Source organism: Phocoena sinus, chromosome 11 (assembly GCF_008692025.1).
Source record: "Phocoena sinus isolate mPhoSin1 chromosome 11, mPhoSin1.pri, whole genome shotgun sequence".
Lineage (NCBI taxonomy): Eukaryota > Metazoa > Chordata > Mammalia > Artiodactyla > Phocoenidae > Phocoena > Phocoena sinus.
In genome coordinates, this window is record NC_045773.1 from 82,946,219 (window position 1) to 82,972,947 (window position 26,729).

At 43.2% G+C, this 26,729-nt stretch overlaps 6 protein-coding genes and 2 pseudogenes across 6 annotated transcripts; 4 read left to right on the plus strand and 4 right to left on the minus strand.

Annotated features, from left to right (window-relative positions):
- Window positions 1–1,295: 1,295 nt before the first annotated feature.
- LOC116762198 lies at window positions 1,296–12,780 on the minus strand. Its single transcript, XM_032648937.1, has 4 exons — window positions 12,332–12,780; window positions 6,712–7,043; window positions 3,630–3,878; window positions 1,296–2,100 (listed from the first exon to the last, which is right to left on the minus strand). The coding sequence occupies exons 1-4, from the start codon at window positions 12,739–12,741 to the stop codon at window positions 1,688–1,690; spliced, it is 1,404 nt and encodes a 467-aa protein (XP_032504828.1). The 5' UTR covers window positions 12,742–12,780; the 3' UTR covers window positions 1,296–1,687.
- LOC116762415 lies at window positions 3,506–3,888 on the plus strand (annotated as a pseudogene).
- An 842-nt stretch (window positions 12,781–13,622) lies between the features above and the next one.
- On the minus strand, window positions 13,623–14,150 carry LOC116762409 (histone H2A type 1-B). Its single transcript, XM_032649327.1, has one exon. The coding sequence runs from the start codon at window positions 14,067–14,069 to the stop codon at window positions 13,677–13,679; it is 393 nt and encodes a 130-aa protein (XP_032505218.1). The 5' UTR covers window positions 14,070–14,150; the 3' UTR covers window positions 13,623–13,676.
- Window positions 14,151–14,358: 208 nt separating this feature from the next.
- On the plus strand, window positions 14,359–16,256 carry LOC116762425 (histone H2B type 1-C/E/F/G/I-like). Its single transcript, XM_032649345.1, has one exon. The coding sequence runs from the start codon at window positions 14,396–14,398 to the stop codon at window positions 14,774–14,776; it is 381 nt and encodes a 126-aa protein (XP_032505236.1). The 5' UTR covers window positions 14,359–14,395; the 3' UTR covers window positions 14,777–16,256.
- Window positions 16,257–16,299: 43 nt separating this feature from the next.
- Window positions 16,300–19,988, minus strand: LOC116762423 (histone H2B type 1-C/E/F/G/I-like). The gene is made up of 2 exons (XM_032649343.1): window positions 19,359–19,988; window positions 16,300–16,384 (listed from the first exon to the last, which is right to left on the minus strand). The coding sequence occupies exon 1, from the start codon at window positions 19,762–19,764 to the stop codon at window positions 19,384–19,386; it is 381 nt and encodes a 126-aa protein (XP_032505234.1). The 5' UTR covers window positions 19,765–19,988; the 3' UTR covers window positions 16,300–16,384; window positions 19,359–19,383.
- Window position 19,989: 1 nt separating this feature from the next.
- On the plus strand, window positions 19,990–21,610 carry LOC116762389 (histone H2A type 1-H-like). Its single transcript, XM_032649303.1, has 2 exons — window positions 19,990–20,466; window positions 21,003–21,610. The coding sequence occupies exons 1-2, from the start codon at window positions 20,082–20,084 to the stop codon at window positions 21,266–21,268; spliced, it is 651 nt and encodes a 216-aa protein (XP_032505194.1). The 5' UTR covers window positions 19,990–20,081; the 3' UTR covers window positions 21,269–21,610.
- Window positions 21,531–24,552, minus strand: LOC116762392 (histone H1.4-like). Its single transcript, XM_032649305.1, has one exon. It carries the CDS (start codon window positions 24,501–24,503, stop codon window positions 23,868–23,870), a length of 636 nt encoding a protein of 211 aa, XP_032505196.1. The 5' UTR covers window positions 24,504–24,552; the 3' UTR covers window positions 21,531–23,867.
- On the plus strand, window positions 23,225–23,670 carry LOC116762400 (annotated as a pseudogene).
- Window positions 24,553–26,729: the final 2,177 nt, after the last annotated feature.

Here is a 26,729-nt window from a genome sequence, read left to right on the forward strand (position 1 = left end):
TGGGAGCCTAATAAGCCTTTCAATAGTCACATAGAAATCACATTGCATTGCCATTAACACTTGCAGTTTTGCTTCAAGGTTCAAAAACATTGCACTGAGCTATCCCCACTGTTTCTGAAGGTGACTTCTGGTTTCTGTAGCTGAGGATTTGCTCCAGTAACAGTCTGCAACGTTTGTTAAATAAACTGTTGGTGTCCAGCGTCTTTGGTTCCTGCCGTGGGACGTGTGTTCTCACTTTTCTGCAGAGCTATTCACTTAGCTCCTGGAGAGCCTCCAGTGTTGCCTAATCCCCCCCACCGGGGAGTAAACCCAGGAATAAGGCTGGGCGTTCCCACTGCCAACATCTGTAAAACCTGACTGAATCCACAAACCTGGCATTGCTCTAGGGTTTGTCCTAGGATTCCGCATTTGTTAGAGGAAAGTTGGGAGCTCTTGTCTCATTGGTTCTTTGAGGATGAATAATAGGTGATTATGGCAAAGCCTAAGTTCTGCCTTAGTGGCTATATTATGTTTCTCATGCAGGGTGCAGACACATTCTGCAATCTGAATTTTCAGTTATGTGCTGCAACAACCTATGAATTCCTGATGTGCTGAACATACTTATTAGTTCAGGCCCCAGATTTGGTGCACTAGTGCTATGCCCAACTGTATCACTGACAGCACTGCTGCCCACTCTGCCGGTGGTGCTGCTGGAAGTTGAACTCTGGAAATCCCATGCAACCCATGTTTTGGGTACCAGGTCTCTATTTTCAGTACAGAAAGTATGACGACCTTTACCAGAGGAGGTATTGCTCATCACAGAAGCAAGTAAGTTAACACCAAGCTGCTCTCCAGTAGTACTCAGCCTGGGTCCTTGAATATGTTCATGTTCATGTACACACACATGTGTATGTGTGTGCATGCCACAGAAAGCATCCCTAGCATGCTTTCCAGGTTGCTCAAGGACCCACCATTTTTCTCATACCTGACGTCATCCCTGGACTTCTTGTATCAGGGAGAGGGAAATTTGAATTATTTTGCCTTGTCTAATAATTAAATTGACATAGATTAACGGGGGAAGAAAACAATTTGTACGCACAGAGGTCATTCAGAAATGAGACCACCGAAGTAACCAAAGCAGGCCACATATATACATATATATATATATATTTACATTATGTATATATATGCCATATATATATATACATATATATATACACATATATATATACACACACACACATATATATAGCTTGTACTTGGGGTAGCAGACAAATGAAGTTTGCTTATACAGCTTTCTTAGTGTTGAATTCCCAAATTCTATTAAGGATACTTTCTATTCTCATACTGGGATAAGGATATCTTCACATGGGAGGTTTATTTCTCTTTTAGGGGTTAAGAGGATAAAAATATTTATATATCACCTATTTTCCCCTGGCTGTTTCTCAAATAACTTTAAGGATTGCAGAGGAAAAGTAGTTTCAGGAATCAATGTCCTGTTCTTACATGGAAGACAGTGTGCAGGGGTGACTGTTCCTTCCTGGGGTGGTACATGGAATACTTGGGAGAGAAGGAAGTTCTGCCCTCCTCCAGCCTTGCCTTGGTCGGGGTCGGGGGGATTTTCTACTCCCTTGTGATACAGTTCCTCAAAGTGAAATTATAGGTGGCTCTGAAAAGAGCCTTTGGGTTTTAAGTTGGCAATAATAATTTATGCCCTCTCCCCGCGGATGCGGCGGGCAAGCTGGATGTCCTTGGGCATAATGGTGACGCGCTTGGCGTGGATGGCACACAGGTTGGTGTCCTCGAAGAGCCCCACCAGGTAGGCCTCGCACGCCTCCTGCAGCGCCATCACGGCCGAGCTCTGGAAGCGCAGGTCGGTCTTGAAGTCCTGCGCGATCTCGCGCACCAGGCGCTGGAACGGCAGCTTGCGGATCAGCAGCTCCGTGGACTTCTGGTAGCGGCGGATCTCGCGCAGGGCCACCGTGCCGGGCCGGTAGCGGTGCGGCTTCTTCACGCCGCCCGTGGCCGGCGCGCTCTTGCGGGCCGCCTTGGTGGCCAGCTGCTTGCGCGGCGCCTTGCCGCCGGTCGACTTACGAGCGGTTTGCTTTGTACGCGCCATTACTTATCTCCAAAATAAAGAGGCTAAACTGGTAGATTTGCTTCTATATTTATACAGGAACAGGATCACTCTGATTGGATTGCGGGCAATTCCTGTTAGTCATCCGCGGCTAAATTCCGGAAGTGCTCCGAGCGATTTAGGATTGGTTTATCCATTAGGTGCAAGTTTGGGATTGGTGAATTTCAATTAGCAGACATCTTCCCAGACCCTTAAAAAAAATTTTTTTTTTTCCGAGTTGTTTTATCGATAATACCCACACACTCAAGTATTGCCCAAAAACACATTACAAATTTAATATTCTTCAACGTTTTTCCTGTTTGGATATACAAAATAGAATGTGTTCGGAAAAGTTTAGACTTTAGACACCCGCCATTTTCTGCAGTTAACCCGTTTTCATCGGATCTTAGTCCCAAGACCTTCCCCCTATTTAAAAATCCATCGTCTAAGCATCTCATGAATCCTATTCCACACCGACCGTAAACATCTAGTTCACTGTAACGTGGTCTTCTAGGAAATACTGTTAAGATGTAAGAAATTTTCTATTATTCAGGGGACACGCAGCAAAATCCCAATATCCTGGAATCCCTGGATCTTTAGTGTGTTTGACTCAAAACGGGAAATTTGGGGCTTCCCTGGTGGCGCAGTGGTTGAGAGTACGCCTGCCGATGCAGGGGACACGGGTTCATGCCCCGGTTCGGGAGGATCTCACAAGCCGCGGAGCGGCTGCGCCCGTGAGCCATGGCCGCTGGGCCTGCGCGTCCGGAGCCTGTGCTCCGAAACTGGAGAGGCCACAACAGTGAGAGGCCCGCGTACCGCAAAAAAAAAGAGAAGCAAACAAAACAACTGGTAATTTTGCTCTGTTGTTTGGCTTTGATGCATTTTTAAAATGTCACCTTGGGTCTAACGGTGAGAGCCGTCATGAAAAGCTTTGCAATGTGGAACCTTAAAAAAGATGGCGGCGACCGAGTCTTTCTTGATAACACTGCAATGGGCCGGCATTTCGGGACTCCTTCCGAGGGTCCCAAGGTGTCCCTGACAAACCCGACAGAGCTGCGGTCAGGACTGGACTGGGCTAGATAACAGGATTTCCTTACCTGGTTTCCGCATCCAAACGCGAAGACTTTCATTTAATTAAAAAGAAATTGATTGTTTCGTGTGAATGAATTTATAGTCTCATAACAGTGCTGTAAGTCAACCTATAGGAATATACAAAAGTGTTCGTTTTTGATCCAATAAAAAAGGGAGTTTTTGAATCCTAGTTTACATACTAGCAACCTATTGGTCAGCTTTTGTCCAATCAAAGTTTAGCTTTGTGAGTGTTCGTTTGTATATCCTTGATAAAAATACTCGCGATGTTCCTTTTGTTCTCGTTCTTTTAATCCCCCAATTTTGCTTACTTTGTTTACCATGCCAGAGCCGGCTAACTCTGTCCCAACTCAAAAAACGGCTCCAAAAAGGCAGTGACTCAGGTTCAGAAGAAAAATGGCAAGAAACGCAAGTGCGGTCATAAGGAGAGCTATTCTATCTTTGCCTATGTCTGTAAAGTGCTGCAAGTAGGTCCACTCGGACCCTAGCATCTCGTCCAAGGCCATGGGCATCATGAACTCGTTTGTCAATGACATCTTTGCATCGCGGGCGAGGCGTCGCTCCTGGAGCATTAAAACAAGCACTTGTCCATCACATTCAGGGAGATTCAGAAGGCCGTGGGCCTGCTGCTGCCCGGGGTGCTGGCCAAGCACGCCATGTCCGAGGGCACCAAGGCTGTCACCAAGTACACCATCTCCAAGTAAATTTTTCTATGCCTCTAGCATTTCTCAATGGTTCTTTTTAGAGCCACTCATTTTTGCATATTGAGAGCTATAATATCAAGATTTGTCAGTATTTTAAAAACATGTTTTTTTTCTTTTCTTTTTTTTACAGTCATTCTTTAAAGCGCAGGAAACAGTATTGCGGTATGAGAGGTTTATTTGAATTTTTGTTCTTCAGTGCAGCAAAGAATTTGAAATGTGTGTTGTAGGAACTAGTAGAAAGTTGTAGTATTCTGGGTTTTGTGTTTTTATTTCTTAAAATCTTTAAATTGTTCTTGTAGCCAGTCATTGCTTAGATTGAAAATTTTAGATTGAGTATCTGTGGACTTAAAGTTGTGTAATGCTAGTACCTGTATTTGGGTTCCTTGTTTTAAATATAATGCCCATGTTACAACAAAATAATTTTATGTGCTTCACAAATATTAACTCATGAGAAGGTGTTCGTACTTTACAAAGGGTCAGAATCTCAGTTATACAGTATATACTGGACTAGGCCTGGGGTATTTACTGGAACCTCAGAGTGTAATCTCAACTACAAGTATACGCTTTCAAAGGTGAATTTTCAAATTTGCATTAAAAAGAAAGGATTTTCACTTTATTTTGTCTTGAGGCTATTATTGATATAATCAACCCTACATGGTGCTGAAGTGGGGTCTGAAATCCTCAATTTGACTAATTTTTATTTTATATTTCATTTTTGTATTCCTTGCCTTCAGTCAGTGTTAGGTTCTGTATTCATTTACACAGGAGGAAAAAAAAAGAAGAAACAAAATCAGGAGTAAGAGAAGATGTACAAGTGCAGGGAGAACAGAGAATATGGAATGAAATATACAGTTTTCCTGAGTTAATATTTTGATAGTTTCTGTATTGCTGAAAGCAAAATGACTGATAAATTGCTTTTAGTACTTTTCACGGCTTATAGAGTTGGTATTTGGGCGGCCAGCAAGACACTACCAATGTATGTGCCAGATCAGTATTGGGTGTGTGAGTAGAGGTTCACATAGTTGTGAAACAATGTTGTTCACATTACACTTTTCTTTCTTTAAATGTAGGTCTTCCTTTAGATAAAGATTGAAGTTTCAGTTCATCATATCTGTTATTTTCGATGACATGGATTGATGAACATGCCAAATGTGTTGGCTGTCTTTATTGCTGCATGACAGATTGCCTTGAAATTTCTAGCTTCAGACAACACACATGTATTATCTCACAGGTTCTGTGGGTCTGGGCAGGGTTTAGCTGGGTCCTCTGTGAGGATGCTATTGAGGTGTTATGCAGGACTGAGGTCTCTTGGATGTTTGGGGAAATATCCACTTCCAAACTAATTTACTGGTTGGTTCTTTGTAGTTTTAAGACTGAGGGTCTTATTTTCTTGTTGGCTGTTGGCTTGAAGCCCTTATGGGCTGTTAGTTGAAGGCGTCCCTCAGTTCCTAAATAGCCCTGTGAGTTTCTTGTCATTTGGGCCTGACAACAGGGATACTTGATTCACCAAAACCAGCATGTAAGAGTCAAGGATGTTACAATCCTAGATAACATAGTCATATACACAAAATTTTTTACATCCTGTCACCTATGGTCACCTGTTTTGATGGTTAAAAGCAATTCACAGGTCACATCCACACTCAAGGGACTTCATCACACAAGAGTGAACCTCAAGAGGGGAAATCCTGGGGGCCACCTTAAGAGACCATCACAGAACCCAGCAGGACCAAAAGACAGTTAACTAACAATTGCTCCTTCTTTCCCAATCCCCTCCCCACACCCCTGCCGCCACAGTACTGGGATTGGTTCAAATGGCCTGCAGGCAGGAAAACTATGTAAGGAAAAGGCACCTAATACCTTGAAGTCCTCTTAAACAGGCCTCTGCCAGTGACTTTCTTTTGAAGCCAAGACACAGAAGAATTTGTTCATTTATTACTTTGGGGACTTCTTTCCCCTTTTCCTTTGCAAATACTGACAACATGAGAAAACCTTTGGTGTGGCGGAGTCCCAGCACAGGGCTAGATGTCCATGTAGCTCGGTTTCTGACATTATAGTTGAGAAAAGAAACCGGAGGGTTCTTGATATGAATTAAAGTTGTTGCTTTATTACAGACTACCAGGGAATAGATTTGAAAAGGCAGGAGACAAATCCCAAATTCTTTGTAGATTAAAAAACATCTGGTAATCCGTTTATATAATCCAAATATAAATGCTTTTAAGGGAGAGGAGAAATGGCCCATGTGCCACCTGGGCCTCCTCATGGGTGCCTTCACTCTCTACAGTTCAGTCTTAGCTTCTTTCATTATACCTTGTCCCTTGAGTTGCCCTACTAGGGGCTGAATATTTAAAATTTACCAAAGTTTTGAGTGAGATTTGAGCAGGCCAATAAGGCATTACCTATATTTGTCTCCCAACACTATTCATAGCTTACTGTCAAACAGTAATTCCCTATTTCGGAAAATCTAATAAATTAGTAAAATCTTAAAGTTCACTGGTTAATTTTGCAAGACCGAGAATTCCTAAGAATCAGAAGTGCTATTCAAACAATGTGGGACGCTTAAGGGTTCTACACTGGAAAAGCCATCGTGTGGCATTAAAACTGCAACACGGTGTAAACGTTTGATGCACTCAAACCTATGCAAACATGAGCTGCGTTAAAGCAACTGCACCCAAAATATAACAAACTTCGGAACTCAAGTTCCTTACAAAAAAACCTGAAAACACCAGTTCAGGGCAACGAGCTCTTTCAAGCGAGTAGTTAGGTGGCCCTGAAAAGGGCCTTGGGCATTGCTACAGAAAGTTAGTTTGTGGGTGCCGACTTAACCGCCAAATCCGTAGAGAGTGCGTCCCTGGCGCTTGAGCGCGTAGACCACGTCCATGGCCGTGACAGTCTTGCGCTTGGCGTGCTCGGTATAGGTGACCGCGTCCCGAATTACGTTCTCCAGAAACACTTTCAGAACCCCGCGGGTCTCCTCATAAATAAGACCTGAGATGCGCTTTACTCCACCGCGACGAGCCAGGCGACGGATTGCAGGTTTTGTGATCCCTTGAATGTTATCCCGCAGGACTTTGCGGTGGCGCTTGGCGCCCCCTTTACCCAAGCCCTTCCCGCCTTTGCCACGTCCAGACATCACTAAGACCAGATCAGGTACTGTACTCAGATAGGGAGAGCACACCGAAATTCCTATTTAAAACCCGGAAGCGGACCTTTTTGAAAACTACAAATGAGGGTGGGTAGGGGGTGGGGTTAGTTCGTAACCTAATTTATCCCCGCCCACCATGCCCGAGAGTCAGTGGGGCGGAGCCGAAAAGAGAAGATTGCTTTGTCTGCTCATTCTCAGAATTCAGTTTAACACGTTCTGTTTAAGGGCATTAAAAAAAATTCTCTTGTTTATCAAGGGAGTGAAATAACTGTACCTATCAAGCCAGCATCTGTTTTTCAAGTTTGGATATTTAGGCCAAGTCATTAACCGAAATTATACATTGCCTCTCATTTTAAACGCATATCTGAAATGGAAACGAGTCCCTGGCTTCTCTCTTTCCAGAGAAGCATTTTTTTTTTTTTTTTTTTTTTTGCGGTACACGGGCCTCTCACTGTTGTGGCCTCTCCCGTTGCGCAGCAAAGGCTCTGGACGCGCAGGCCCAGCGGCCATGGCCCACGGGCCCAGCCGCTCCGCGGCACGAGGGACCCTCTCGGACCGGGGCACGAACCCGCGTCTCCCGCATCGGTAGGCGGACCCCCAACCACTGCGCCACCAGGGAAGCCCGCAGATAAGCATTTTTGTATACTTTAAATGAAGGTGAAATAGTTATGGTGGTAAACTTGTCTTAGGGAGCGAGGAAATTTCTGAAATCCATTGGGCAACAAGGCTTTCCCGCTGGAGTGTTTGTTTTTGGGAGGTATGACTCCATTGCTTGCGCCCTCAGTATTTGCTATATTTCACCTTCTGACGTCCAGGACCTGTTTTGTGGCAGGTGTTTTCTTATTTTTACTTTATTTTCTTCATTTGTAGAATGGAAATGTTAACCCCGACATCACAAAGGTGTTCTGAAAATCAAAAAGTAAATTTCTGGTCAAATGCTCAACACAGTCATTGAGGACTACTGTAATTACCTGCGGAAATTCCATCTTCATGCTCCAAAGATTGACTTTCTCCTCAATATTCTTAAATCTCTCAATCTGGTATTTTGCCATCTGGGCCCATGTTCAGTTGCTTTCCTAATCTCCATCTTTTTGTGAGCAAACTTTTTATTTAAGAAGTCAGTGCTAAACTTACATCATTACATTTAAATTTATATAACTCCCCCAATTTAACCAGCAGTCTCCACTGCCATCTCCACGCTCCGAACACAATTCCCCCTAAAACTGTATTGTCTGATAAAGTAGTCAGGAATAACTTTTGAGCCTTTATTATATATGATATATAAAATATATTCATATATATATGTAAATATATATATTTTGGAATGGGATTGATGTTGCTGAGGAGCTGAATTTTTAATTTTACTTAATTTTAATTAATTTAAATTTAAAGGCTGATACTCCATTTCAATTATTGGAAATTTTTAGGTATGTTTGAACAACCTGGGCATGTGAACTTAATTTTAAACAATAAACTGTATGGAATTTAAATACAAATCATTTCCAGTAAAAAATTAGTGTCAGATTGACTAAAATATAAACCCAATTTGGTAGATTTAGATTGAAAAAAAGAATGTAAGATATTGCATTAATAATATCTCTATATTTATTACATGTTGAAATGAACATATCTTGGATGTTTTGGGTTAAATGCAATGTATTATTTAAAATATTGCATCTCTTTGCTTTTTGAAATGTGGCTACTGAAAATTTTTTCATTAAATGTTTGCCTTGCATTGTTTTCTTTGGTCAGTGGTGCTCTAGAATTTTTCCTTTTCCCTCTCTGTTTCTTGATCTGTATCCAACCTTGCTATCATGGGCTTTGGAATACAGTGGATGTTCAATGTATTTCTAAGAAACCCAATTACAGATACTCGTCTCAACTAGAATGAAGCATTGCAAAAATAAATTAAAAAGTAAAATCACATTAGAGAACTAAGGCAGGCTTGTGGAATAAACCATTACTTACCAAGGCAAGAAAAGATGAATACTAGAAAAATTGTTGACCTTAGAATTCTTCAAGGGCAGAATATCAGGAAATGGAGCGTACCTGAAAATTTATGCTTATTTTTTTCCCCCCAAAAGTGTGTTTCTTGAGAGGGGAACATTCAGAACTGATTATGAAAGCAATGAGTGTTCTTTGATTGATAGATTGTTTGATAGATTGTGCACTCAGTCGTTTTATAAAACAAAAGAAGAAAAGAAATCATTTAGTAGAAGTACAAAAGCGTTTCCTTAAAAGAAGGAAGGCCAGAAAACAATTTACTATTCCTGGAAAGTAGGTAAAGACCAAGAAAGAATGAGGTTAAAAAATCAGGTAAATTACTTTGGAGTCTAGAAAGAATAATAAGGTAAAGTGTCCATTATCTGATGCATGAGTGAAATAAGAATGTCAAGGAGTTACACCATGGTGTGTCATAGAAATTTATCTCGAAAGTTTATATATATATTTATATACATACATATGTGTGTGTATATATATATATATATTTTTTTTTTTTTTTTTTTTGGTAAGGATTCACTGTGTTGATCTTGGGTGGCCTCAGCCTGCAGGATTTCAGTTCCCGGGCTAGAGACTGAAGTCAGGCCACGGTAGTGAGAGTGCTGGATCCTAGCCACCAGACCACCAGGGACAGTGGCCAGTGACAAGGCCCCTGGCCCCCTGGTTTTTCAGAAATGAATTCCCACAAAGAGATGGAAAGTAGTGAAACAACTAAAGTGTTTATGAGGAGGAAAAAGAGTACTTGTGAATAGTGTGGACTTAAAAAATTTTTCACAGCCTAAAAATTGAGAGTTATGTTTTATTCGGTGGAGATTTTTAGGACTTAAAAGCCTGGGAGGCAGCATATCAAGTAACCCTGAGAGAACTGCTTCTAGGAGGCTAGGGGAGAGCCAGGTTTTATAGACATTTTGCAACAAAGGGCAGGTAGTCAGGAACATCAAAAGATTATTGTTAATTAAAGGAAACTAGATATCTCAAATTAAGGAATTTAGCTCTTTTCTATGTATGGGAAGATGCAAGAGTCTGGGCTCACCGAACTCATTCCTTTGATATGCACCTCAGCTGTCTGGGACACGTATCCTGTATTTTCACATCCTGAGTTTCCTCAGGGCTCACTGTATGGAGTGGCTGCAGTCTGATGGCTGCTAGATGGCAGGTATTCTTTCCTTCCTAAGTTCCCTCAGGGCTCACCAGCTCACATTGGAGGGCTGCAAGCTCTGCTGTGACATCCTTTGTTTACTGATATGGCAGGAAATATTCCATTTCTCAATAGGTACACCTGGGTGAACTCAGAATGTTGAGTGCTTGCAGTAGTTTAAATCACTTATACGGGGCATCTCTTCCAGGTTTCTTTTGACCAATCATCTTGCTTTTCTTGGTTCTAAGTCGTATTTGGATTATCTCAGGGTCCTGCCACGTGTGCTCCTGCATCTCTTAGCCAAGATGGATTCTAGCGAAGAGGCTTATGGGTAGGTTGACATCACTTACTATGGGGTGGTGACCCCTCCTTATTTGACCTCCAGGGAGTGTTTCTGCGCATGTGTAGTCTGGAAGGTTTCCTTGACCTTGAGAATGAGGTATATGTGGTCTCTTTATCTTTTATCTGGGCAGGACTCAGCTCCTCTCTGCTCCAGCTATTATCTTTGTCTTGGAGTATCTGGCCACAGGCGACAAACTCCAGCTGCTCAGCCTGGGGCTCATCTATCTCCTGCCTCAGTGTGAGAAAAATTGTCTGAGACTTGGAAGTAAGGAAAAAAGGAGGAGCCATGATGTCCAATATACAAGGTTATAGGCCACACAAGGATTCTATAAAAATGTACTCAGACCACCTAACTATTTACTATTGACTGTAGGTACCAAAATTAGTGAAGTTACTTAACTGGCAGAGAGGCAAATAATTTCTATCCAGTGGAAGATTTATGACCTATTGGGTAATAAAATAATTTTATTTTAAACTAATCTAACAATCCTGTTCTAACATTTCTTTGTTACATTTTCTGTAAATATCCTAATTTCTTAAATGTTCTTTGAGCCTACCACGGCATTTTACCTGTTGGTTCATTTATTGAAAAGTGAAGCTCTTTGACACATACTAATTTTTATTTGCTGAATCATGATTTTGCCTTTTTGAAAAAAAATGTAAGTGAGATATCATGTAATTGTGACTTGATTGGAAATAAAGGGGGATTTAGGAGAGGTGCTGGTTCTTTTCCTTTAGGCCCGGGAAATTGAACACTTGTCACTCAACGTCATGGCAAATCATCATTGGTAAGCAGCATACAGGAAGGTGGAAATTGCAGACAGGAAGGCATATTCTTTATAAGGCATGGGCTCACTGAGGATAAAGGAAAGGCTCTGGTCACTACAGAACAGCTCTGAAATCTGTTAAGATATATATAAATGTCAAATTAAGGTAAAGGAACCGACTGAATTTCGTTTTGTTGTCATATGAGAACATAGTCTAGAAAGCCTGCCCAAGTGTTTTTTAGTTATTCTACAGGAAGGCGTTTCTGTTTAACTATTTATTAGGGTCTAATATCTGTGAAGTGTCTATGAATTTAGATGCTAATTTATAGGATATTGAAAATTTCAATGATTTTTGTCTATTAGAGGTGACTATTATCTCTTTCCAGTAGAAAAGATAACGTAAAGGTAATAATATAATTGTACCATAGGACAATAAACCTTTTCCATCTAAATTTGCTCGTTTGATTTTAATTCAATCTTCTTTCTTTTTCCCAGGTGGAGGGCGGGTGGTGGTGGTGGTGGTCTAGAACTTTCCCGCTGTACATCTTGGTTCTCAGCTGGGGCCCCTGTAACAAAACATAGATTAGCAAAGGAAAAATAAACAGCTTTATTAACATGTATATTTCATACACACAGTAGCAGAGACCCAGGAGAAAGTAATCCAAAGAGGTGGCTTATAACTCCAGCTTACATAGCATCTTCAACAAAGACTAGATTTGTAGAGAAATGACCGGACAAAGAAAAGCACTTTTAGGCTTCTAACGGCAGCAAAGTGTGAGAAGGTAAATATATGGGAGGAAACTAACAGCGAGGTTTGTTAAGAGTCCTCTGGAGCCTCTCTGGTCTGAACAGCCTGTGCAGTCTCCAGTACAGAATTTATATCCTGCTATAAGGCAGAAAAAAAAAGAGTAGAGAGAGGTTTTTCTTCCGATTATTGTTTATTAACTGCCTAGGGAGGTAAAATAAGGGAAAGCATTACAACAGTTCTTATCGACAAAGTAGGTGGCTCTAAAAAGAGCATTTTTCAGTTCAGAGTAAGCAATAGCCTTGGGTTACGCCCTCTCCCCGCGGATGCGGCGGGCAAGCTGGATGTCCTTGGGCATGATGGTGACGCGCTTGGCGTGGATGGCACACAGGTTGGTGTCCTCGAAGAGCCCCACCAGGTAGGCCTCGCACGCCTCCTGCAGCGCCATCACGGCCGAACTCTGGAAGCGCAGGTCGGTCTTGAAGTCCTGCGCGATCTCGCGCACCAGGCGCTGGAACGGCAGCTTGCGGATCAGCAGCTCCGTGGACTTCTGGTAGCGGCGGATCTCGCGCAGGGCCACCGTGCCGGGCCGGTAGCGGTGCGGCTTCTTCACGCCGCCCGTGGCCGGCGCGCTCTTGCGGGCCGCCTTAGTGGCCAGCTGCTTGCGCGGCGCCTTGCCGCCGGTGGACTTGCGAGCGGTCTGCTTTGTACGCGCCATGACGATAACAGAAAAGGAAACTGGCTGGAGAGTAGTATGGTGCTGGTGCCGGTTGTGACCTTATGTATGGCCGCAGATCAGTCTGATTCCTAGTTCCCGCGCTGTGATCTAATTGGTTCTCACGTTGCCTTTAGGAGAAATATGGTTGGATTCCATTAAAGATTAAATGAGTTATCGAAATTTTATTTCAAGTTTATAGTCCACTTTGAATTGAGTCCATAACAGTAAGGTTTCACTTAGTAGAGATTTTAGTGTACTTCATTCACTGAATTTTTCTCAAAGGAGAAACGACCAATGGACTAAACAATTCTCACTAATAATGCCGTCATTCGCAGAATTTAAAAAGCCCGCCCAGACATGTCATTGGTCAGCTATTCCTCCTTTGTTCTCTCATTTATTTTATTCATATTTTACTTTTTGACACCAAGTTCGTTTGACTATACATTATATGTAATAATGTATATACCTCGTGTACATGCAAAACCACCACTTAACATGAGGCATTATGGTCTGTATTCTTTGTCATTTACATACATATACGTTATCCATAGCCTACAAGCCCAAATTTATGTCCTTACACAGAATTCCCTTAACAGGGGTTCTTTATGTGAGTTTACAAACGTATTGCATCTTTTCAGTTAAAGGGATGGCAGAAAGCTAGTTTCATGAATTTTTCTAAGAATTTATGGTGCATAAAATGTGACCAACGGCTAACAATTTAGCCCCTTTGTGGCAAACATGGGAGCGGTTTCCCATTTTTAAATGCAAGACTTTTAACAGGCTAATATGAACAAAATTTAAGCGGAGCTACACATTAAGACTTGACCACGTCTCCTACACTTACGAAGTATTTCAGCGCTTTCCGGGAGAAAAGTGGGTGGCTCTGAAAAGAGCCTTTGATTTTCGGAACGGGGACTGAAGAACTGCTAAACGTTTCACTTGCCCTTGGCCTTGTGGTGGCTCTCGGTCTTCTTAGGCAGCAGCACAGCCTGGATGTTGGGCAGGACGCCACCCTGAGCGATGGTCACGCGACCCAGGAGCTTGTTGAGCTCCTCGTCGTTGCGGATGGCCAGCTGCAGGTGGCGCGGGATGATACGCGTCTTCTTGTTGTCGCGGGCCGCGTTGCCCGCCAGCTCCAGGATCTCAGCCGTCAGGTACTCCAGCACCGCCGCCAGGTACACGGGGGCCCCGGCACCGACCCGCTCGGAGTAGTTGCCCTTTCGGAGCAGACGGTGCACTCGGCCCACGGGGAACTGGAGCCCGGCTCGCGATGAGCGGGTCTTAGCCTTGGCGCGAGCTTTGCCTCCTTGCTTCCCGCGCCCAGACATACTGAGTGCTAGCAGGGGAAAAACAGCCACAAGAAAAGCGAAAAAGAAATGTTCTATAAGGAGCAACAAGATGACAGTTATAGAGCTGGGTGGAATTGTCAAATGCGAGGTAGGATTGGTTAAAATCGTCTTTTTACTAGACAACCAATAAGAAAGGAGATGTGATGCAAGTAAATTTACATAATCTCGTCACTAATGCATTATCAAATCAGTTCTGGATATCCTTGAACACCTTATTTGCATAGGTCGCCTATAAAAGACGAGATTCTAGACGTAAGCAGGCATATGAGAGTCATACTTTAGTGTGCGTTTCGAATTCGGCAAGTATGCCTGAACCAGCTAAGTCTGCTCTTGCCCCGAAGAAGGGTTCCAAGAAGGCGGTGACCAAAGCCCAGAAGAAAGATGGTAAAAAGCGCAAGCGCAGCCGCAAGGAGAGCTATTCCGTGTATGTGTACAAGGTGCTGAAGCAGGTCCACCCGGACACCGGCATCTCGTCCAAGGCTATGGGCATCATGAATTCGTTTGTCAATGACATCTTCGAGCGCATTGCGGGCGAGGCGTCGCGCCTGGCGCATTATAACAAGCGCTCAACCATCACGTCCAGGGAGATCCAGACGGCCGTGCGCCTGCTGCTGCCCGGGGAGCTGGCCAAGCACGCCGTGTCCGAGGGCACCAAGGCTGTCACCAAGTACACCAGCTCCAAGTAAATGTTTATAGGTGCTGTTAAAACAAAGGCTCTTTTCAGAGCCACTTACATTTTCATGTGAGGAGTTGTGATGCCCTCTTGATGCCCGTTTTGGGCATGTTATCTAAACGCAGTTAGATACTGGAGTTGGCTGAGTTGTTTCTGCTAATAAGTCTATGTATAGAGAAGCCCTTGTGCTTATTAAAACAGGCTCTTTCTGTTTCACCTCTTTCCCAAACCTTCCTATATTCTATACTAAAAAAGCCAAGAGTTTCTGTCCACCACGCCTTATTTTCAATTACGAAAGCAAGGGAGGCTGGCTGGGTGGGATTAGGAAAGGGAACTCTTCCATCCTAGCCGTAGTTTGGCACTCTGGTACCAGGAATTGGTTTCTGTTCCCAGCTTCCCCCGGCCCTTTCCCCAGAATGGATCCTACACTCCCAGAATCATGCCCCACCCCACAGAATTCAGAGCCTTACCTCCATCTGGCCTGCGCTCCAAACTTCGACATTCTAGTACCTCTGCCTTCTCCTGTGTGCCCAGACCCCTATATGGGGTCCAGTTTCAGTTGTTTCTGAAACACTTCAGCTCGGGTTTTGCTCTTCCTTCCAAAACCTGTGTAACTTTTATTAAATTATCTTTGTAAAAATAACCAAGAGTTTTCTCTTTTCCTGACTGGACACTGACTAATGCATGGTGTCAAGCCTCCCTTGATTTAAACCTTTTGCTTGTTTCACTTCGTTTCAGCGTCAGACACTTTGATAATCATACATTTTCCTTACTCTCGATCTCAGAAGGGTTTATCACCATCAGTTCTCCCAGGTAGGTAAAGCATTTATTCCAGGAGACAAAAGAAGTGAGTCGAATTGGAGTGCGGCATGCAGGCCTTTGGGATTTGGAGCTTCATCTCCTAGCCTAACCATGTCTTCCTTTTTGGCTGATTCGGGACACATCATGAAAGATGAATAAGAAATGCACCAAGAAAAGGGATGTAGCCTAGTGCTGGGAGAGGAGGTAATTCATGCAAAAATACTTCCTAAAGTGTTGAGAAATCTGTACATGTGAAGTGTTTTTGAATTCTATCTAGACATCTTTGAAAGAAAACTGCATCAGAAGACATTGGTTGGAATTTGAGTTCTGTGAGGTAAATAATCTTTGGTTCTCACAGCCTCTGTTCCTTACTTTAAAAATGAGAATGTTGGGCTTCCCTGGTGGCACAGTGGTTAGGAAATCCGCCTGCCAGATGCAGGGGACACGGGTTAGAGCCCTGGTCCGGTAAGATCTCACATGCCTCAGAGCAACTAAGCCAGTGCGCCACAACTACTGAGCCTGCGCTCTAGAGCCCACGAGCCACAACTACTGAGCCCGTGTGTCACAACTACTAGAGCCCGTGCTCTGCAACAAGAGAAGCCACCACAATAAGAAGTCCGCGCACTGCAACGAAGAGTAGTCCCCCTCGCCACAACCAGAGAAAAGCCCACGTGCAGCAGTGAAGACCCAACGCAGCCAAAAATAAAATAAAATAAATTTATTAAAAAAAAAAAAGAGAGAAAGAATGTTATAGGAGTTCCCAAGCTGTCCAGTGGTTAGGGATCCGCGCTTCCAACTGCTTTGACCCCTGGTTCAATCCCTGGTCGGGGAATAAAGATCCCAGAAGCCGCGTGGTATGGCCAAAAACAAAACAAAACACAAACAAAAAAGGATATTACTGAAACCAACTCATTGACAGTTTTGTGTAAACAAATGCAGTAGTTACAATGAAAGCAAACATTACAATTTGATTTGCAATTCATGAAGTTATTTATGGACATTATGAGGTAAATTTTCCCATTACTCCTACACTTTACATATAATGAAGACAAGCTTTTTGATATAGTATTATAATCAGAAGTAATAATACTATAATGAATGAACAAAGTGCTGCTCCATGAAATTAGACTTTCTGCTGTTAAAATCAGACACCCTAGACACACTAGCTGAAAAGGAAACGTAGGGGACTTCCCTGGTGGTCAGTGGTTAAGAATCCGCCTCTCACTGCAGGAGACACGGGTTCGAGCCCCGGTCCTGTAAGATCCTACACGGAGCAACCAAGCCCGTGCACCACAACTACTGAGCCTGAGCCTGAATTCTAGAGCCCGTGAGCCACAACTACCGAAACCTGCGTGCTCTGCAACAAGAGAAGCCACCACAATGAGAAGCCCGCGCACCGCAACAAAGCGTAGCCCCCGATCACTGCAACTAGAGAAAGCCCACGCGTAGCCCGCGGCAACGAAGACCCAACGCAGCCAAAAGTAAATAAAAATTGAAGAACAAAAAGGAAATGTAAATTGCCGCTGTTAAAATTAAAACAATGTCAAAATTATGTGAGCCTGCAACTTTAGGAAGAATTTACTTGTATCTATAGTCATTTTTATATTTACACTGTTAAATTTAAACATATGTAGTTATAATCTTAAAGCTCATTGAATACATTAATCAATAATTCTTTTTTTTTTTTTTTTTTTTTTTTTTGCGGTACGCGGGCCTCTCACTGTTGTGGCCTCTCCCGTTGCGGAGCACAGGCTCCGGATGCGCAGGCTCAGCGGCCATGGCTCACGGGCCCAGCCGCTCCGCGGCATGCGGGATCCTCCCGGACCGGGGCACGAACCCGTGTCCCCTGCATCGGCAGGCGGACTCTCAACCACTGCGCCATCAGGGAAGCCCAATCAATAATTCTTAAACGTGAGTGCCTTTTCAATTGGTGGTCTGACAAATTATCACAAATACAGTGGCTTACAACAATACATTTATAATTTTATGGTTCTTTAGATCAATATTCTGAAATGAATTTCATTGAACTAAAATGGTGTCAGAGGGCTTGGGCCTCTAACAGTGGAAATCTGTTTCCTGTCTTTTCCAGCTCCTGGAGGATTTTCCTTGTTCCTTGGCTCACAGCCCTTTGCTAGATTTGAAAGCCAACAGTATCTGACCAAATTCTTCTCACATTGCCATCTCTCTGGTTTTGTACTCTGATTCCCTCTTCCATTGTTAAGGGCCCTTGTAATTATATTGGGTTCACTTGGATTATCTAGGATAATCCTATTTATTTATTTGGCCAAGCACAGCATGCGGGATCTTAATTCTCCGAACAGGGATTGAACCCATGTCCCCTGCAGTGGAAGCGTGGAGCCCTAACCGCTGGACCTCCAGGGAATTCCCTAGGATAATCCTATTTAAAGTCAGTGCCATCTGCCACCGTAATTCCCATTTGTTATGTATCCTAACATATTCACAGACTCCAGAGATTAAAAGGTAGACGTAAGTGGGGAGGCATCATTCTGCCTAGCACAGTAAGTGAGAGTATTTTTAGAATTTGACAGAATGCTATATACTTTCGGTTCTGGTGGGAAGACGAACATATGGACACACTACTGTATGTAATTTCTTGGATTTCATATACTCCCCTAAAGCTCATATAGACCTGGTGTAGATGTTTACCTCTGGGACTACAGAAAGCAAAAATTGACTATTTACAATAACATAAACTCTCAAATACAGCTATCTGTTATTTTTAGTTTTCATTCTTTTACATTTAAAAAATTTTTGCTTTTGTTCTTTATATGTATTGTTTGAATGTTTATGCATTTTTTTGTGTATGTTGTGTGTGCATATTTATGTGTTGTGTTGGGAATGGGAAGCCTGGTAGTCATTAATTACACAAGATTATAGACTATTAGTACTTTTTTCCTACCAGGGTTGGAATCCTAAAAATATGTTGTAAATACATTCTTAGTATTTGTTCCATATGGGATGCCATTTATGGCAGTTTATAAACTTAAGCAGGTTTGTGATTATGAGAAAAGTGTCAATTTTCATGACTGTTATATATGTATACATAGGACAGAAGAGTGGTGGTGGTATGAATTATTTTCATTAAAAAAAAATTTTTTTTTTCTGACTAGGGCAAAATAATCATAACATCCACCCTGAGAGAAAATAACATAATTTAAGGGAGAGGAGGCACCAAAATATTTTAAGGGTATTTCTTTCCTGAACTGCCAGTGGGTTCGGCAATGGTCTAACTTTTCATTAGCCAAACCTTGGAAAAATTCTCCTTACAATTAAATGGTCCTATCCTGGAACCAGTGATACTCGTTTTTCAATTTTATGCACATTAACTGTGCTGCTCCCCATTAATACATAGAAAAGTTATACTGCTTTAATCAAATCGAATGCATGTACATATTCCTCTTACTACCACACAGCACTAACAAGGCATTGCCAAGGATTTAAGAGGATTTCTTAAATCCTCTTCGCTTTTCATGGGGTCAGTTCGTAGGGCACACTACATCACAGCAGTTCAAATGACACTTACATGTCCACACTTGGCTAGCCTTGTAGCCAAAGTGAGCAGTGAAAGCAAGAGAAGGCTATGCTACCATTTACCTAGAAAGTAAATACATATTTTATTTTCAAAACAAAATGCTGTGTACTTCAAGTGTTAGCAACAAGTTCGTTTCAATAAATTAAAATTGAGTCTATTATCACAGTTATATTAGAACCGAATCATTACAGCTCTTGTGCTGAAAAAGTGGGTGGCTCTTAAAAGAGCCTTTGAGACTAACCACGAAAAGCACTTTTTTGCTGGGGTCACTTGGAGCTGGTGTACTTGGTGACAGCCTTGGTGCCCTCGGACACGGCATGCTTGGCCAGCTCCCCGGGCAGCAGCAGGCGCACGGCGGTCTGGATCTCCCTGGACGTGATGGTCGAGCGCTTGTTGTAATGTGCCAGGCGCGACGCCTCGCCCGCGATGCGCTCGAAGATGTCATTGACGAAGGAGTTCATGATGCCCATGGCCTTGGACGAGATGCCGGTGTCCGGGTGGACCTGCTTTAGGACCTTGTACACGTACACAGAATAGCTCTCCTTGCGGCTGCGCTTGCGCTTCTTGCCATCTTTCTTCTGGGCTTTGGTCACCGCTTTCTTGGAGCCCTTCTTCGGGGCGGGAACGGACTTGGCCGGCTCAGGCATGACGAACACCACGCCAAGTTAAAGAAGAAAGCATGTCGTGGAAACATCACTCAGGATATTTGTAGAGCTAGTATGCAAATATGGTATGTAAAACTTTACACTTTGATTGGATAAATTTTCCACGTTGTTCTGTGGTATGCAAATTATGTGACAGCAGGTCTCCTTTTTAATTGGTTGCAAGCTTTTAGACCCTTTTAACCAATCAAACAGTGTAATTTACGATTCGGCTTCGAAGTATAATTGCTTCTCATTTGTTAAGAAAATTTGTACTTTCGTTTCGCTGCTTCTTCGCTAAGCACCTTGATTAGATTGATGAGATGTCGGGACGCGGAAAACAAGGTGGGAAGGCTCGTGCCAAGGCTAAGACCCGTTCTTCTCGGGCTGGGCTCCAGTTTCCTGTGGGCCGAGTGCACCGCCTGCTCCGTAAAGGCAACTACGCCGAGCGTGTCGGGGCCGGCGCGCCGGTGTACCTGGCGGCGGTGCTGGAGTACCTGACGGCCGAGATCTTGGAGCTGGCGGGCAACGCGGCGCGCGACAACAAGAAGACGCGTATCATTCCGCGTCATCTGCAGCTGGCCATCCGCAACGACGAGGAGCTCAACAAGCTGCTGGGCAAAGTCACAATCGCTCAGGGCGGCGTCCTGCCCAACATCCAGGCCGTGCTGCTGCCTAAGAAGACTGAGAGCCACCACAAGGCCAAGGGCAAGTAAACTGCAGTATTCAAATCCTTGATCTTTGAGGAATCAATCTTAACCAAAGGCTCTTTTCAGAGCCACCCACGTATTCATTAAAAGGGCTTACATTTTCCTTATTTAAGCAGGTTGTTAAAAATGATTCTCATCACATTTTGTCAACTTAGAAGATGTGTTTACACTCTTATGAAATGCAAACTAATCATACTCTTTAAAGTAATCAAAAAAGTACTCTTTAGCTAAGTAAAAATGATATAGAGAGACCTTGTATCACAAGTAATTAAGTCCATCAATGCTGCAAGCCCTCAGTTGTTAAACCTCAGAAAAAGATAATGGTAGAATAATACTTGGTAAATGTTGAAAGTTTAGGTGCAAATCTAGTTGGTGACCTACAAGATCATTTAAACCACTCCTTTAGTACTATCTCATGTTGAAAGGAATTGTTTTGCATCCTGGTGGGACAAGTTGATCTGTAATTCATACTTGTTTTTAATAGCCAGTCTCTACTGAGCTGGGCCCTAATTAATTGTTAATACTGGGCCCCAGGGACAGCGTCCCTCCTTCCTGACCACCCCCTCGTTGGAGTGCGGAGGCCAGTGAGCCCCCAGCTCTGGGGGCTCAGCGTCCCCTCGGAAGTGACTGCGAGTCAAGCTCCCCACAGACCCCCGACCCCCTGGTCTCCCTCCCGCCAGGGCCGCTTCGTGCGCGGTGCCGGTCGACCCCTCCTCAGGGTGGAGGAGACCCGGGCCGACTCCGCTCCACTGACCTACCGCTGCCCGACTGGGACGTGGCCGAACAGCCGGACACAATGAGAAGCTGACAGTCTGCAACCCGGAAGAGAGTCCTCACCAGAAGGCGATGATCCCGGCACCTAGATCTCAGACTTCCAGCCTCTAGGACTGAGAAATACATTTTTGTTGTTTACAAGCCCCCACCCCGTCCCGTTTATGGTACTTTGTGACAACAGCCCAAAATGACTTAGCACTCTTTTTTTCAAGTACATCGAAGAATTTGTGGAGCCCATCCATTTTATGATACAATTTCCCAAATAACCAATATGCTCTCTATACACTCTGATTTGTCAACATTTGTATTTATCAAAATTGTTATAAAAAAAGCTTCCATATTTTTTCCTAATAAATTGTTTCCAATACAAAAAAAAAAAAAAGAATACAATACTGCATAGCCTGGAGCTAGAATTTGTTTAGGCAGAGCTTAACAAAGGCTTCAGCATGACTTTTCGGGACATACTTGTGTACCATTTACAAGTTTTGAGTTTTTCTTAACACCATTTTACACGAAGCTCAGTTGAAATTGTGAAACGTAGTGGGGTGCTTTTATGTGAGAATGTTATAGTTAGTGAAAAGTAAACATTTGTTAATATAATAGCAAGCATGAAATTAATCAGAGTTAATGGTTTTAGTGCATTCCGAAAATCTTCAAGAATTGAGGCCTGCGCAGGTTTGGGGTTGCTACCTGCCTCAGAAAGCAGAGGGTTTGTCTTCTGGGAGGACAAAGTCGTCCTCTCCTCTGATAAAACCTCTCACACAGCTGGCTTTGGCATCTTCCATGAAGAGGACTTCAGAGATTGAGGACTCATGCAGCTGGGCTTTCATTTGAGGTAGAGAGAGAAGACTGTGGTAGAGAGACCAGACTGTCCAGAGTGGGGTGTAGTTACCTCCAGAACTTTTCACTGTTAACCCAGCCTGGGATTCATGGTAGTCATACAAGTAGATTCCTTAATAGTAAATAATAATAATCGTTTCCAAAAAGTTTTCTTTCTTTCTCCTTTCCTCTCTCCCCTCCCTCTCTTTTTGAATATGGCCCTAAAGAACCCTCAGACATATGATCAGATCACAAGCTATATAGGTGTAAATTCTTTAGTTTTTGTAAAATCTGAGACTTACATATATCTTTAAAACACAATGCATCTTAATAGTAGGGATCCCTTTCTCCTCCTGTGGCCACAGGTCTTACACCAAGCCAGAAAACTGACACTGGTGCATGATAGCTTGGAATGCAGTGCAAGGGCTCATCATAAGACTTAAGGGCAAGCCACGTTAAGTCTTATGGGGAAGGTAGAGGAGGATGTATTCAGGGGGCTGGAGTTCTGCTTTCATATGATCTCTGGACCCCTAAACTGATGGTCCTCAATTCTATCAGACCCAACACTCTTTTTCTATAACAAATACTGTAACTATCCCCTTTACTATCCTGAAATGAAATTCATATATATAATCTACCAAAACACGACTTACCTGTAATATAAAAGGGGAAATAAAAGGAAAGGATTTTGTTATTTTAAAAAATCTCTAAGAGTTTAAAAAGAGAAAACAAGAAATTGACGTAAAATTAGCCTTACTACATTTGAATGAGGGTATAAAAATCTCTTGGCCAATCACATCCAACACGCCTTTTCAAAAAGTTGATCAAAAGAAAGCCAGTTTCAGGTACCAAAGTTTAAAATTTTTATTCTGCAAACAAGATTAAGCATTGTAATAATTTGTGTTAAGTTCTGCGGAGAAAAGCCAAAGAACATTGTAAAGAAACAGCATAAGGAAGATAAAGGTGAGAAAGGGTTGAAAACAGCCATTCAAAGGGAGGCTGATGTCGGAGAGTGAACCTCGCTACCAATACCTTCACTGCGAGCCGCAAGGAACAAATGCCTTGTCCAATCAGAACGGAACTCTTTATATACACCAGTGGGAGGGGGGGCGGGGGGCAGGCTTTCATTTTTCCACCAGCTAGCTGCTTTCGGGAAATCTGTCATGGCTCGTACTAAGCAGACCGCTCGCCAAGTCCACCGGCGGCAAAGCGCCGCGCAAGCAGCTGGCCACTAAGGCGGCGCGCAAGAGCGCGCCGGCCACGGGCGGCGTGAAGAAACCGCACCGCTACCGGCCCGGCACGGTGGCCCTGCGCGAGATCCGCCGCTACCAGAAGAAGTCCACGGAGCTGCTGATCCGCAAGCTGCCGTTCCAGCGCCTGGTGCGCGAGATCAGGCAGGACTTCAAGACCGACCTGCGCTTCCAAAGCTCGGCCGTGATGGCGCTGCAGGAGGCGTGCGAGGCCTACCTGGTGGGGCTCTTCGAGGACACCAACCTGTGTGCCATCCACGCCAAGCGCGTCACCATCATGCCCAAGGACATCCACTTGGCCCGTCGCATCCGCGGGGAGAGGGCGTAGATTTGTTTCTCCCGATTAAGTGCCAACCTCTGAAAAACCCAAAGGCTCTTTTCAGAGCCAACCACCTTTTCTGTGAAAGATTCCTGTGCACTGGGGACCTCCATTCCGAGCGAGGAAATAAAACCGCTCCTCCCAACCTCCGCCTCCGGCAAAAATGGCATTACAAGTTCTTTAAGATTAATTGGGTGGCTCTGAAAAGAGCCTTTAAGGTACTCAAGTCTTTTTTTCTTACTTCTTTTTGGGGGCCGCCTTTTTTGGCTTGACCGCTTTAAGCTTGGCTACCTTGTGCTTATGAATTCTGGCCTTGGCTGGACTCTTGGCTATCTTCGGTTTGGCTGTCTTCACCTTTTTCGGGCTCTTGACCACTTTCTTGGCCCCGGTGCCTGCTAATGGTTTCTTTGCCTTCGGGGTCTTCTTAGCGGTTTTTTTCGGACTGGCAGCGCCTGTGGCCTTCTTGGGCTTCTTTGCCCCAGTAGCCTTCTTGGGGTTGGTCGCGCTCGCTTTCTCGGCTTTGGGCTTGGCTTCCCCGGTGGCCGACTCCTTGTTGAGCTTGAAAGAGCCCGAGGCGCCAGTGCCCTTGGTCTGCACCAGGGTGCCCTTACTCACCAGGCTCTTGAGACCCAGCTTGATCCGACTGTTGTTCTTCTCCACGTCGTAGCCGCCAGCTGCCAGCGCCTTCTTGAGCGCAGCCAGGGACACGCCGCTGCGCTCCTTGGAATCGCTGACAGCCTTGATGATGAGCTCGGATACTGGGGGCCTGGACGCCTTCCGCTTCACGGCACCAGCAGACTTGCGAGCCTTCTTCTTCACAGGCGTCTTTTCCGCAGAAGTAACAGGAGGCGCAGCAGATACGGTTTCAGACATGGTTGTTGGTGTGGATGCCTAACAGTAAAAAAATTAAAGACTCAGAGTTGAGTACCCAGACCGAGAATGTGTGTGTTATATATACACACAGCGCCACTGCGCGCTGATTGGTTCCCAGCTGGCTTCCAGCTTGAAAGCAACCTAGTCTCAGCTCTGTCTCGGAGTTGTGTTTGTTACAGTTCAGTAAAGCAAAAAATTAAAGATCTCCTGTGGAGGAACCACACCAGTTATATTCTACAATGAACCGGGACAGCTCAAGCTTTGAGACCTTTACAGTTTCTTCTTCCAGTTTTTATCACTTTGGTCTCAACCTTTTTCAAAATCCCCCGACACTCCTACAGATCCACAGGTCAGAGAGACAACTTTTTGAGTTTTGTTTATAATATAAATTCTTCTCTTTATGTCTTCAATAGCTTGCTCTCAAGGGACATTCTATACGTTTTTGGCTTTTCATGCCTTCAACAACTGCTTGATTCTCTTTGACATTTACCTGGGAAATCTGTTTCATATGAGGAGAAATAACACAGGCTCTTTCAGGATTTCTGTACAAGAACTGTAGTAAAGGCTGCTTGGAATAACAGCAATATCTGATAAGAAAAGTCATTATTTAGTTTGGAAAAGTTTTATCATAGCTTTTTGTGACTATTTAGAGGGTTGGTTAATTTGGGGGCTTTAAGCATTCAAAATTTATGTAGGAAAATAGCAAAAGCAATAATCAATGATCCTCTTGACGTGGTAGTTGGGCTTGTGTTGCACTAGCTGATGGCAGAGGAGGTCCAGGTACAGGCATAAAATAGAGTTGGACCACTTTATGGGGCTTTACTGATTCACTTATTTACATTGACTTTATTAGGAAGGATCAGTTATTGAAATGTTCACAAGCTCTTGGGTTCAGGGTTCTGTCATGCTTTGGAAGATAAACTTTGGCAAAGTATCCAAGTAAAAGAATTAAGGAATATACACACGCACAGTACTCCCACACATACTTATATAGAATTCCCTTGAGAGGGAAATTGAAAAGCATATATATTCATTACTACTTTTCTTATTTAAGCAAGGATATAGGTTTATAGGAAACACATTATAGGTTATGCGTTATGTTCAGTAGGAAATAGATTGATGGTAGAAAGTACTTTGATTTTCTTCTTCAGGCCTCAGACTGTTTGTCTTTAACATATGTTTATTTTGAAGCAGCCATGGACTTCTCTGTATTTCTGATAAACCTTATGAGTCCCTTCCCAGAATAATGCTTTTCAGTGCTTAAGATAATATACATAGGATTACAAAGGAAAACAGTTGTATTAAAATACCATTATCAAATTTATCAAATATCCAAATTGGTGAAGTATTAACATGTGCTTCTTTATTAATACATTAAATAACAAGATTACCCATATGACCAAGAATTACTACAGTTTAGAAGGTGTAATATATTTAAACAATATTAGAGATTGAGATATTGACGGCTGCAACTGCAACATGGTTATGAATATAGCACAGGTCCTGCCACTCACACTGTTTGTTGCCTGCATTCACAAGTGGAGGAAATGCTAAGGTTCACTTGGAGTATAAAGTAAAGACAAAGAGAGAGGTTTTGTTCAATACAAGTTTCCAGATGCTCTGAATCCATCTATATAGCCCAGGTTAAGAACGCCATTCTGGAATTTGTTTCTGGAACCGCTTTGATGAACTTGGGCCTCTTCACAGACCATGGAGAAAAAGCCAAAGCTATCCAAGTCAGCTGGAACTCCAGGGAATTAACCAGAAATTAAATCTTTAGGTATTTATTATTTTGAGGAGTCTTCAAAAAGAAGGTTTTAGTAAATTAGATAATCACTTAGACTTTCACTTTAGAGGAGTGAATCTTGAGTGGAGGAGTTGGGAGCAGACATGACACTATAATATGTCATGATAAAAAATGCTGAGTGATTATTTACTTACAGATATTATTTTAAGCAATTTGGATTATCTCTTTTAAATTCAAGTGCTCTATAATTTACACTTTCTTAAACATTTATCGACGAAAGGAAAAAAACTGAGTGTAAGCTGCCCAAGGTCACAAGTTAGTATGTAGAGAAGGCTGTCTCCAGAGCTTGACCGGACACTGTAATGCCACCTGGTTGCAGAAATAGAATGCAGTGACAGATACAATGCCAGATACAAACTGTCCACAATTAAATATATAATCAAACCATAAATCTTAGACTTACAGCAGAACAAGGTTTT